Source organism: Buceros rhinoceros, unplaced genomic scaffold, assembly GCF_000710305.1.
Source record: "Buceros rhinoceros silvestris isolate BGI_N320 unplaced genomic scaffold, ASM71030v1 scaffold40001, whole genome shotgun sequence".
Taxonomy (NCBI): Eukaryota; Metazoa; Chordata; class Aves; order Bucerotiformes; family Bucerotidae; genus Buceros; species Buceros rhinoceros.
In genome coordinates this window covers 5,975-18,162 of record NW_010396652.1, presented here as the reverse complement: position 1 = coordinate 18,162, position 12,188 = coordinate 5,975, and the positions used below count along the sequence as shown (strand labels likewise).

Below are 12,188 nucleotides of genomic sequence, written 5' to 3'. Positions count from 1 at the left end.
CCCGAGCGCAGTTCGGCTGCACGGTGATCTGCGGAGGGGGTGGTTTGGTTCTGCCGCCTTCCGTAAAAGATTTCCTGGAAACCGACTTTCAGAAGAGTTCTTAGAGCGTTCAAGCACTTGAAAATTCCCCGTACGTGTAGGGTGAGCTTGTGATCCACCTGGGTATATAGTGGACATCACACGGATAGAAGCATTGTGTGTACAGGAGAACAAATGCATCTCTGATATAAACACATTTATCTTTTACAATAATCCGGTGAAGATGAATGCCTGCAATCGGGAGAACCAGCGTGGTGATTCGATCGGTCTTCTCTGGCAAAAGGAAGTGCGTGTGCTTAGTAAGTGCTTCCTTTTAATAATTTACTTCAAGGGCTTCACTTTCGTTGTTTTGTCTTGCACCTACAGTGAAACCAGTTAAACTGAGGCGGAATCCTTTTGAAGAGATCAGATTTATCAGTCAATAGTTGAGCTCCTGTACTTTATTTCTAAACACGCTTTAAAATATTTTACTAATGGTTAAAAATTAAACACAAATCTAACAGCTGACATTCAAAAGAATCCCAGCCAGAGGAATTTGTCTACAAAGAAGAGATAAAAAATTTCATCATGCGAGTGGTTACGCTTTTCTTGGTTTTCTCATCTCTCTTTTGTTGTTGTGGATCAGAGGTAAGAATTTATTTTATTGCAGTAGCAGTAATCTATCTATCTATTTTTTTAAAAACTCAAATCGTTAAAAAGTTGTTTATTGTTATAAAATCAAAACCGGTTGGGTTTTTTTTTACATTTCCCTTCCTAATATTTTGTTTTCTATTTTTGTTTTAGCCTAGCTTGAATGTTTGAAGCTTATTTCTCTTTCATGTATTGATTCTATCAGCGGTTTACAATTAACAGGCTTCTGGAAAAGATTTTAACATGATCCTATCCTAAAGCAAATCTGCAAGCATGGCTGACCACAGAAGGGTGCTGCAATTTTCCCTGCCCTCCTTTTTTGAGAAATGCGATTACAGTCTTCTAAGATGGCAGCATGGTCTGTGGTACTGCCCAGAGGTTTGCTGTGGAACTGCTTCTGGCAAAATCCCATCTGGGCTGAGCGTTCAGCATGTCACGGGGAGTCTTTCTGAGAAACCCTTAGACAAAAATCAGCACCTTCTTCTCGTATTCAGGAGAATGCCCAAGTACCCAGTATGGGAGTTATGCCAAGCCGGATCTGGTTCACAGTTTGGATTCTGAGAACAGCAGGAAGAATTTAGTAAGATTATACAACTGCTAAAAGGGGTTTTGTTGGATTAAATTCTGCCCCAACAACATCCCCACTGACTTTACTATGGCCAAGATTTCTTCACAGGAATGTTGAACTTCAGCTGTATTGATTCAGTTGACGCAGCCCAAGCTGGCAAATCACAGGAGGACTAGCTTTTCTCTCCCGTTTTTCTCTGTGAAGTCCGTCCATATATGTTCCTCGTGTTTCAACATTCTTCCTACCCACAGATGTCAGTAAGCAAAAGCACCCAGCCAGCAACACAGTCACCAGAGAGCTGTACGAAGGCAGGTGCAGAGCCACTCGCCTAGAGGCATGGGACAGAGGGTCAGAATCGGTACTTGCGGTCCAGTGCTGACCAGCAGCCACACTGCAGATCCAGTGCTGTGCAAGATACAGGCAAAGAGCTGATAAGGAAGGACACTTAATTTTCAAATTTCTTAGAGATACTTGTTACTTCAGTAGTCACATGGTGAAATAAAGCATTAATTTTAGATTTCTTTATTTGCTTCTTAGTAGTTCATAAGTATTTACAGGTGATATCACAACCAAGCCAATCAAAAAGTCTCGAAAACCACCAGGTTGCTGATTTTTTTATTTTCTGGTCTTTAAGTTCCCTTATGTTTTGATTTGTTTACAATCCCATTGCTGTGGTGTGTTATAAACCATTGGCTTAAAAAATGTTTATAATCTGCTGTGCACTTCAGGTAATGTTTGAAGAGTAGAGAGTGTAAAGTTTGTGGGAGACCAGTAAGAATGAAGATCACGCTAAGTGAATGATCTAAAAAGTAAAAAAAAAAAAAAAAAAGTTCATACAGTAGAAAAAGCATTTGCTGTGTTAATAATTTTGCTTTGTGTTAATAACAATTTCAAGGGAATTTAAGTCTCTGTCTAGTCAAAATCATAAAAAAAAAAAAAAAAAAAAAAAAAAGTTCAGAAAAACTGAGAAAGATGAGGTGGCCAAAGACCATATGAATAAACACTATAAATTATATTTAGCACCTTTGTGCTCGTAAGATAGGAAAAGGCTTATGAATGAAGACTGTGTTCAGTTCAATAAGGAATCTGCAGAGCTTCTAGTTCTAGTTCCTAGTCTTTACTCCTTTTTTTTTTTTTATTTTGTGCATTGCAGAGTGCTGAAGAAAACCAGTTTCAGCAGGTTGAGCCTGCCCAGCCAGCTGAGCAAGACATGTACCTCATAGAAGAATGCTTAAGCAAGCAATACACACACAAGTCCTGTGAGAAAGTCTTTTGTCATCCCTGGGAACGATGTGTGGAGGGAAAATGCGTTTGTAAACTTCCTTACCAGTGCCCAAAGAATGGCTCTTGGGTTTGTTCTACCAACGGGAGGAACTTCCATACTTACTGTCACCTGAAGAGCTACGAGTGTCAACGTCCCGAAGCAAAGTTTCTGCACAAGGGAAAGTGCATGTCTCAAGGTATTAACACCTCCTTTTCCAAAATGTATCTGTCATTTGTAGCCAAAGAGATACTTCTTATTTACAGCCCAGAAAGTCTGTCATATCCTTACACTAGTAAGAACAGGAAACAGAAGATGAGAAGTCACTGAAAATGGGCAGTATCTGTTGATTTTCATAAAAATAAAGTGATTGCCAGGCCCAAGTCACCCCGTGGCTGCTAGCTTGCTCAAATCATCAGGTAGAAAGGGAAGAAATAAACACAGGAAATTGCTCAGAGGTTTCCAAGCAAGTTGTTAACTATGGTGGGAGGCACAGCAGGAGAGGATTAGCAGAGAGGGTGTCTTCTGGGTGAGCCACAGACCTCACAGGAGCAAGAGACCAAGGAATGGAGTCAAGCTGCTGAGGCGTGTGTGGGAGTGCATGGGGAAAAGGTAAGCCTTGTTCACCTCAATCGTGTTCACGCTGTGGATTTCAGCAGAACAGAAGGCTATTACCCTGCAAACCAGTAACTGTATGCGTACTGACAAGCACCTGTTTGTTCTCACTTGTTTTTTAGGCTGCACCAAGCTGCTTTGTCAGCTCAACCTCAGTCTGAGTGCAGGAAGAAATGGCTCCAGCTAACGAGGCGGGTGGCCTCTCTTAGCAGTTGCTGTGCCTACCTGTCCTCCAGCCCCACCGCCAACGAACACAGCAGGAGCAGCAAGGCTCAGGGCTTTCCTGTCCAGCCTCTGTCCCAGAACCATCCCTCCCTTCCCCTCAGAAGCAGCAGCTCACCCGATTGCCCTCAGGGTGGCAAAATTCAATTCTGCATATTCCACTGAAAAGCCTTCGTGTGTTCCTGGTGTGCGTGTGATCCCTATGCAGCTTCACCAAGTTAAGCTGCAGACCTCAGCTCCACCGTAAACAGCAAAAATATTGCTACACAGGCAGCAGAAGCAGGATCTGGCCATCTTACTTGAAGTGTTAGTGGTTGGTTATCAAAAGTCCTCCAATGAAAGTCAGTATACTAAGATGCTTAGTGTGTGTGTGTATATATATATACCTACTATGAGATCTTTCCTCAGTAGACCTCCAGGTACTCCTGCATGGTAGGAAGCATTATCCTCATTTGTCCTGAAACTGGTATATTTTGAAAAATTTGGTTTTTTGGCTCACAGCCATAAAGTCAATCCTCAGAAAAATCAGGAATAATACCTGAAGCTTCTGATTCCCAATCTACTGTTCTTTCCATATGAACTTTGGCTGTCAATACAAAATTATTTCTGATTTGTTTTGGTGCTGTCTTTCTACTAGATACACCTATATAATATGATTTGGGGGATTTTTATATTTCTCTTTTCTTTCAGAAACATTTTTAGTCTCTGGGAGTCATGGAGATTCAAGTTTGCTTCAAGTAAAACCTTCCTATCAAAAGGATTACATTTTTGTATGTGATAGTGAATGGACTATGAATGAAGCAAATGTGGCTTGCAAGTACCTTGGCTTTGAATTGTAAGTTTGGAGAATTTATTTCTGGATCACTGCAAGGGATCTGAAAAAGTGATAATGCTGACATAAGTGTCAGTCACAGTAAGCCAACATTTACGACAGAAAATTCAAAAACAATGTATTGGCTGCAATATTCTGATTTGACATTCTTAAATTGACAATCAAGAGTGAAAGTCAAAACAGACTGGTGTGTTCTATTACAGATTACAACTATACAAATCATAATTGTTTTACTTTTTAAATAAAGCTGAAGACCAATGCAGAGATTTTCTCTCAGGTCTGAGTAAGGGAAAATGCAGAAAAGGACCATCTCATGTGGCTCTGAGCAATAATCTGTATGCAGAGAAAAGTTTCCTACACTAGCTGACAACAGGGTGCAGCACTGTTTTGCCACTTCTACTAGCCAGACCAACAAGAAACGTAACATGTTTTTTCTCCTTCACCCCTTGTCCCCACTGCCATTGCTTGCTTTGGCCCCCAGGGATGGCTAAAGCCACACAGAGCTTGTTCTTTTCCTGCGACCACACTGATGACGCGAGTTGCACATTCAGCTCCTCATAAAGAGTCAGCTCGATATCCTGTACGTGATAATTTTACACATAGACAAGAAATCTAACTTAGTCAGGTAGGGCTGCCTCCCCAACCCTGCCTGAAGACTAAAAATGCCATTGCAGTGCTCTAAATTGTCCCCTCTAGATGAGAAGCAAGTATTTCCTAGTCCTGATCAGTATCTCTTTAGATTGCAGAGAAGTGTTTGTCCTGGGACAGAGCAGTCAGCCCTGGTGTCCCATTGTAAGCCCCCCTGGTTACTTATTTACTCGATCCATATTTCTGTAAGATAGAGGACACATACACTGTTAGGATGATACCACTCAGGTAAAACCAAGGGAGATAAAACTGATTCATCCCAGCCTTGCAGCGGCCTGGACTTCCTCAACATGCATTGGTTTCCGTGACATGAAGGATACCTGTCCCTGTGCAGGATCATTTCCAAATTATGGCTCAGCTGTGTCCACACTGAGATCTGACCTTAAAAGTTTTGCTGAGTAACGAGACTTTCCTCTCCATTATGATACACAGTGACAGACATAGAGCTACGTATGGATTTGGGGACAGTTCTGTGCAGTAACCTGCAAAAATCAGCACTTTTTTTTCATCCAAAGGAAACATTTCCTTCTTACCCCTAGATGATTCCATGGGAAGTCTGCTCTTTTTCTTAGCTGTGACCAAAATTTTTTAACGCTGAGGAAAATCATACAAATCTTGAACAATTAAAGCAGTGGAAAATCCATTGTGAAATGATAGAATTTGTTATTATTATTTGTATCTTCACAGAGGTGCTGAATATTACCAAGTCAATCCCAGCATCGCAGAACCTGCTTCGAATTCATTGCACTGTCTGCAAATAACTTGCAGGGGCCTAGAGACAAGTCTTGCTGAATGTCACATAGAGGTGAAACCAAGAGATAGTAATATGGGACTTGTTAGCCTCCAGTGCCAAGAAAATCTCAGAGGTTAGTTGGTTTTTTAGTTTTCTACTTGTTTGGGGTTCTTACATTTTATGTTTATTTTAAATAATTGGGACCTAGTTTGCTGAACTCTCAACCACAGCAAACCTGCGCTGAAACCTTTTGATTTTTTTAAATAATCCTTTTGCAGACTTTAAGACAACTGAGGCAGTCTTGAGTCGAGACAGTCTTTAGTTTATGAGCTTGGAAAAATCACTGTTGCTTACAAGCATTCCCCAAAGTAAATATATTTAACCCGTGATTCTGTTTGTTTGCCCATCCCTTCCAAGGGTACTGAGGTATATTGTATCCCACAAGTCTTGTCTCTCACAGGTTAACTGCTGAGGAGACAGGTGACAACCTTCTACTCACTCTTTGTCTATGAGGGAGATCAATAAGGACACTAGTAGCACTGTAGCCAGACAAGCATGACTGTAGCAGAACTCAACTTGTCTTCTGGGGAGTTTTGATGTTCCTCAGCTTCTCCCTTATGTAAGGGGAATCAAGTCCTTGTTTTGACTTCTAGCAGCTTCCGGTTCTCTATAGTGGGCTGTCTTTGGCACTGATAAGCACCAGCCTGAGATGCTGCTGGGCAGCGGAGCTGTGAATCCCCTCAGGGGTTTTTTATGCTACAAAAGTAGGAGTTCACAGACGCTGAATGACTTCCTTCTAGAAGTCGTTCTTCCTTCTAGAGGGAGAGCATCCATCATCTTAAACACCTGAATCATTTACAGTGGGTTTGAACCAATCATTTCTGGTTTAGTCCTTGTCTAGAAGAAATGAGGAAGTACCCTTTTGCCAGGCTACTGCAAGTTGGATGAGGAAAATAAGCGGTCACATTGAAAGCTTGATGAGAAGGCGATTAAAACAATAAAAAAGATACATTACTGGTCCCCAGAATGCCTGCTGTTGATAGGCCAAACTGCTGATAGAATACAGTGCACAGCAGGGTATTTCCACAGGCAGTTGTGAACCTATAGACATTTCCACACTAACTACATTTTCATCATGCTGCACAGCTTGTTCAGGTGGTGAGTTTCAATGTGTCAACAAGAAGTGCATTTCTCTGAATAAAACCTGTGATGGAATCAATGACTGTGGAGACCTGAGTGATGAACTGTGCTGTAGAGGTAATAATATCCTTTCTCGGCTGTTTCAAAATCATTTCAGTAGAAAACCACTCCCCAAAATTTTTTTACGGTGATGTGGCAGTTAAAGTTTCTTTTCCAATAAGTCACTACATTAAAGCAACTAAACCATAGTTTATGCATGTGGAAAAAAAAAAGTAAGCAGAATATAGTTTTTTGTAGCTGGCAAGTGATCTCTAAGAATCTAGGTTTCCTCAGCATATGAGGAAATACAAGGAGACTATTTGGGAGGTTATTAAACATCGATACAAAAAAGGAGCTGGGTTAAAAAGAAAATTAAATTTTAGTTGGGGAAAATTGATAGTAATTAAATAAAGACACTGTTTGTCCAATGAATTATCTTTAAACCAAAGTAAGATCTCTCTTAAATTTATTATTAATGCAAGATTATCCACAGAATATCTGTGAACAGTTCCTGTCACATTGCTTGTTCATCAGCAGTCGTTCTTTCAGCATCTGCAATTCCAGCTGAAGTGTCAGTAATAATTTTGATTAGAAATAAGGAATAGATTTAGCATGACCTGAATGCAGAATATTTTCAGAAGTTGGGTTTCAGGTGCCAAACGGTAATGAGGGTTACAAATCCCATCACTATCCCTAAATAACCTTAATTTTATAGTTTTACAGTTGTCAGTAAATCTAATCTGATAATCGTGGAGACACTGTCACAGGCATTTTACAAAAAAATTATAAGTTCCCATGGCTTCATATATTCAGAGGACGTTTATTCAGTTTCCACTTGACCAAAACAGTGCTGTTTGAGCTGTATGGGCTGAAAACAATGCTTCCTGGAATCAAAAGAAGTATTTCAACCGAGTTCAGTGGTCTTTGGATCATATTGGGATCTCTGGATAATTTTAGAAAACTATCTTCTTTTCTATTAAAGACATGTATTCTTTAATAGTAGAATGACATAAGATTATAAAGTAGCTTAAAAAGCCCTGCAATAAATTCAAGCACTGCTTTGCTTTTGATTATGAAATGATCACACGAATTAAAAGGAAAAGGGTTCTCAGCTTTATAATAATGTTTCATATAGTCAAGAATTTTAGAAGAAATAATTTATTAAATCCAGTATCTTCAAAAGAGACATCTTGATTCCTAACCCTGCATTTAGCTCATTCAACCAGAAGCCATGGGCGGGAAATTTGTCCCAAGCATCATAAATTCCTCATGTGAGATGATCAGTGATGCTGGTAAAACTGGGGGTCCTTTGGCTGCGGTTGAGTGTTGTGGATGACACCGATAAGGAGTGATACAAAGTCCAGAAGTATAGTACTGAACTGATAAACAGAAATACAGTTTTTGAGTCTTAAAACGTCAAGATTGGAAGATGAGGAGAACCAAGTATTCATTTAGTTCTACACTTACAGAGCCTGCTTTTTGTGAGCTGTTTCTGAGCAGCTGAGTCCCCAGTAACATGGCTATTATAATGTGTTTGTATTGTAAAAAGGTCTCTAATTATGTGCGGTTGCTGAATAACATGATCCTGCGATTTACATTTGTCATTCTCCTGTGTTACAGAGTGCAGAGACAACAGTTTCCACTGTCGGTCAGATATCTGTATTCCAAATAAGAACGTCTGTAACAAAGAAATTGACTGCCTCACAGGAGAGGATGAAGCTCGAGTTCTCTGTGCAGGTTTCCCTCTGAGTGACGTTTTTGGTTTTTCCTTTCATTCTGCTCACTTATAACATGAAACTGCAAAATGCCTATTATTAAATTATTTAACAGATTAGCAAAAACAAAACGCAGGCGAGAATTTGTCTTCCCAGTGTTATGTAAGGCAGAGTAGGAAGAAAAGGTTATGTATTTTCCCTCCCTTTCCTTACAGAAAAGAATAGCCAGAAAACTAAAGGAAGGAGGAAACAGATGATGGTTTAGGAGGCGTAAGGCAGATTACGTCTTTTGCGTATGTGGCCATCTATCAAACTAGTACCCCGTTTTTGTGAAGAAAGCATAGACAGGGCAGGCAGGAATGTTTTCCTCACAAATGAGGAATTCAACTAGTTTGTCAGCATAGCAATTCTGCTGTGTTGTTCCCCTCACTGTTGAAAAGATTTGGTTTTAAATTAGAATGTTTTTTCTTGCTCTGATAAGATACAAAGTCTAAAGCCAAAAAGTAAACACTGTTGGTAACTGGTGAAGGTAAACTGAACTCCAAATGTAAACATTACTGTCAGTAACATGAGAACAGTCCAACCCCCAACCTCCAGTTAGGATCTGAATTCAATGGGCATATTGTTTGAATAAAAGCTGACAATCCAGATTCAGGAAGCATTTAATTTTCCTCTCATGTTGAATACCCTTACCCCATTAAAGGAGGCACATAGTACACAACAGTATCATCTAAATTGGAAAAAAAAAATATTCCTGTTACCTAATGCTCCTTTGGGCCTTAGGAAGCTCCAAAAGGCTGATGGGGTAGAAGGAATTTCTGTTATTTCCTGGTGGAGGATAATGGGATATCACTTCAGAGATCAAAAAACAAAAAAGGGCCATTTCTCAGGGTTGCTTTGCAGAAGGGCTCCTTAGGCAAGGAAAACAGAGTAGATGTCAAGTAGTTGTGAATCAGTACCTTCTGGCTGTAGGTCATTTGTAGGCTGAGGCAGTCAAAGAGTGTCTAGTAGGAAAGGAAACATCAGGCCCCAGGCTGAGAGAGTATTGCTGGTCCACGTGAAATGCGGTACCCTTATGCATTTAAAACATGTACCACGATTTTGGCACACAAACATATATTCAAGTAATAGAACAAATATAAATGTTTGCCAATATTTTAAGTATTTTGTTATTCTAATACAGGCAAAGACAAAGCTGCTGAAAATCACAGTATGGATGAAGGTACGTGTAACTAACCCTCCAAAAACGACAGCATAGCCTCTTATTAGCAGCTTTCTAGCTACCAGACAGCTGACCAGATCCAGAACACTCAGAGATTTGGACTCTGTGACTTAGTGATGTATACTCTGGGACTTACTATTTATCTCACTTTCCACTAATTTAAAGAATGCCATTATAATTCATCCTGGCTGAGGACCCACATCTGCAACTGGTGGAGGTAAACTCTCAGCAAATCTAGCGGAACTGCTTTAAAATTATTTGCCTGAATGCAAGCAGCAGTAGAAAATGAAGAGAAGTAACATGATGCTAAGACACAAGCAATTTTCAAAGCAACAACAGATGCCAAAATTTGCCTTTGCTTTCCTGCTTGCTACTTCAACTACTGGCATATTCACAGCCCTGAATTTTTCAAGATAAAGATAAACCTGTCTCCAGATAGAGAGTATGGATACCTGAATTCTGAGACACATTTTTCCTTTTTGTTAAAGAAAGAAAAATGATAAAGACACTTCTTCCCCAAGTACACTGCGGTCTTACAAATTACACGTTAACTCGACGGAAAAGAATCGTAGGTGGGCAGACTGCAAGAAAGGTAAAAAAAAGTCTTAGCAGATACGAATTCATTCAGCATCAATTTAAATAGATTATTATTGTCCTCCTGTTAAAATGTTTGGAAATAACGAAATCAGCTACAACACTAATTTCAAGTTTTGCAGCAGCAGTGGCATTGCACTGAACGAAAGAGAAGCACAGTTTATAAAGTAAAATGTGGAGTGGCAAAATGGAGCATTACAGTACGAGTACACGTTGAAAATTATTCAGCAAAATACTTAATACTGTAACATAGACATAACAATAGACTATAACTATAGAAATAACAAATCTGACAAAATGGAATTTAAATTTGTGCCTTTGAAACGGAATACAGTAAAAAACATTATACTTGATCATACCAGGTCAGATTCTACGTCTGTTTCTCTGGCTACAAGGGGTTTCATTATAGAAAGCTGGAGGGAAGGAGACATGGCACAAGGTCAGAAGATTGAACAAAATTACTGCATTGTAGAATATACATCCTTTATACCAGATGGAGCCTAATTCAGAATTTCTGGATAGCAGATTTTTTATTTACAGTCAGATACAGTCAAGGAGATGAGGTGATACCAAGAAGTGTGTTTTCCTTTATGCACTAAAAATAGTACAATTATGATGATTTCACATTGTTTGGGTGTTTGTTGTTTGAATAGGGTGAATTCCCTTGGCAAGTGGCAATTAAAGACATTGGTAATGAAGGGTCAACAGTGTACTGTGGAGGGGTTTACATTGGTGGCTGTTGGGTTCTGACTGCTGCACACTGCGTCAGGTAAAAACAACAAACTGGGAAACTCTTTTCTTCTTGCAAGGCAGGACAATTGATTTAGCTATTATTGCTCTTCTTAGCTACCTGTTTATGAAATCCTATTTGCCTATTGAATAAAACCATTTAAAACACTGACTCAACCTCATTAATGATGGGGAAGATTCAGAGAAAGTAGAGTATTTTGGCAGTGAATAGAAAGATGAGAAAGTAATTGAGTTTGAAGTGACACGGCATTCTTCAGTCAGAGTAGGCAGGCAGGGGAAGTTCACCATAACCACTTTGCTTGCAAGGGAGATACACGGGACCTTCTCTCTTCCCCATCTCTACCTTTGGGAAGCCCAGAATCTGCTCCCTGAGAATGTCCCTGGGGTTGCATATTCCCCAGAACAAGCAACAGCAGGCAGGGAAGATTTGCCAGTCCCAGCATCCCATCCACATCTGCTCACTCTTCTTTCACTTGAAATCAGAGAGGCATCAACACCTGCTTTCTCTTTGCCACAGCATGAAACAGAGAGGCAGGTCTTTACTATTTTTTAGTGTCATTTGCGGTACTCAGTAAGTGTCACCTGCCAGAAAAAAATTGGACATCAAGTCCAGAAAGAAACTGTATCTATATAGTATGAATTTTTATTCTAGAGAAACTTTGATAAAATGCAGAAATTTACAGCTAGATGAAATGTACAGTACTGTGTTAATACCAAAATATATTTTATTTCACCGTTTCTTTCCAGGGCAAATCGAATTCATCGGTATATTGTCTGGACTGGACTGTTGGGTACTATAGAGCATGACAAAGAGGCAGACACTTTCAGAGTAAAAAAACTGATAATCCATGAAAATTATAATGTATCGACTTATGAAAATGACATTGCTCTGCTGCAACTGAAAGGTTCTCCTGGACCGGCAGGAGAGTGCTCCGTGGCACAAAGCACACCTGCCTGCATCCCTTGGTCAGAGCACATGTTCAAGGCTGGTGACAGGTGCAAGGTTTCTGGCTGGGGACTAGAGAAAGGTATTTGCTTTAATGCTTACTACAAGAATGCGTTATTTGTATCACTTGTTTTCTCATTGTGGTGAGCTTTCATTTTGAGAAGGCTGAAGAGTAGTTGTGCACAAAGCACTCAGAAGAGACTGAGTACAGGAAATAGGCTGTGGCTCGGCATT

The 12,188-nt window shown here is 39.9% G+C and overlaps 1 protein-coding gene across 1 annotated transcript in view; it reads left to right on the top strand.

The window, feature by feature from the left end:
- Nucleotides 1-606: 606 nt before the first annotated feature.
- The window catches only part of CFI (complement factor I), a 15,003-nt gene continuing 3,421 nt past the window's right edge, over nt 607-12,188 (top strand). Inside the window, exons 1-10 of the mRNA XM_010145958.1 lie at nt 607-693; nt 2,391-2,697; nt 4,026-4,170; nt 5,503-5,681; nt 6,695-6,805; nt 8,348-8,464; nt 9,626-9,664; nt 10,153-10,256; nt 10,912-11,027; nt 11,756-12,036. Of these exons, the coding sequence (XP_010144260.1) occupies nt 607-693; nt 2,391-2,697; nt 4,026-4,170; nt 5,503-5,681; nt 6,695-6,805; nt 8,348-8,464; nt 9,626-9,664; nt 10,153-10,256; nt 10,912-11,027; nt 11,756-12,036 (1,486 nt within the window). The remainder of the gene's footprint in view (nt 694-2,390; nt 2,698-4,025; nt 4,171-5,502; nt 5,682-6,694; nt 6,806-8,347; nt 8,465-9,625; nt 9,665-10,152; nt 10,257-10,911; nt 11,028-11,755; nt 12,037-12,188) is intronic.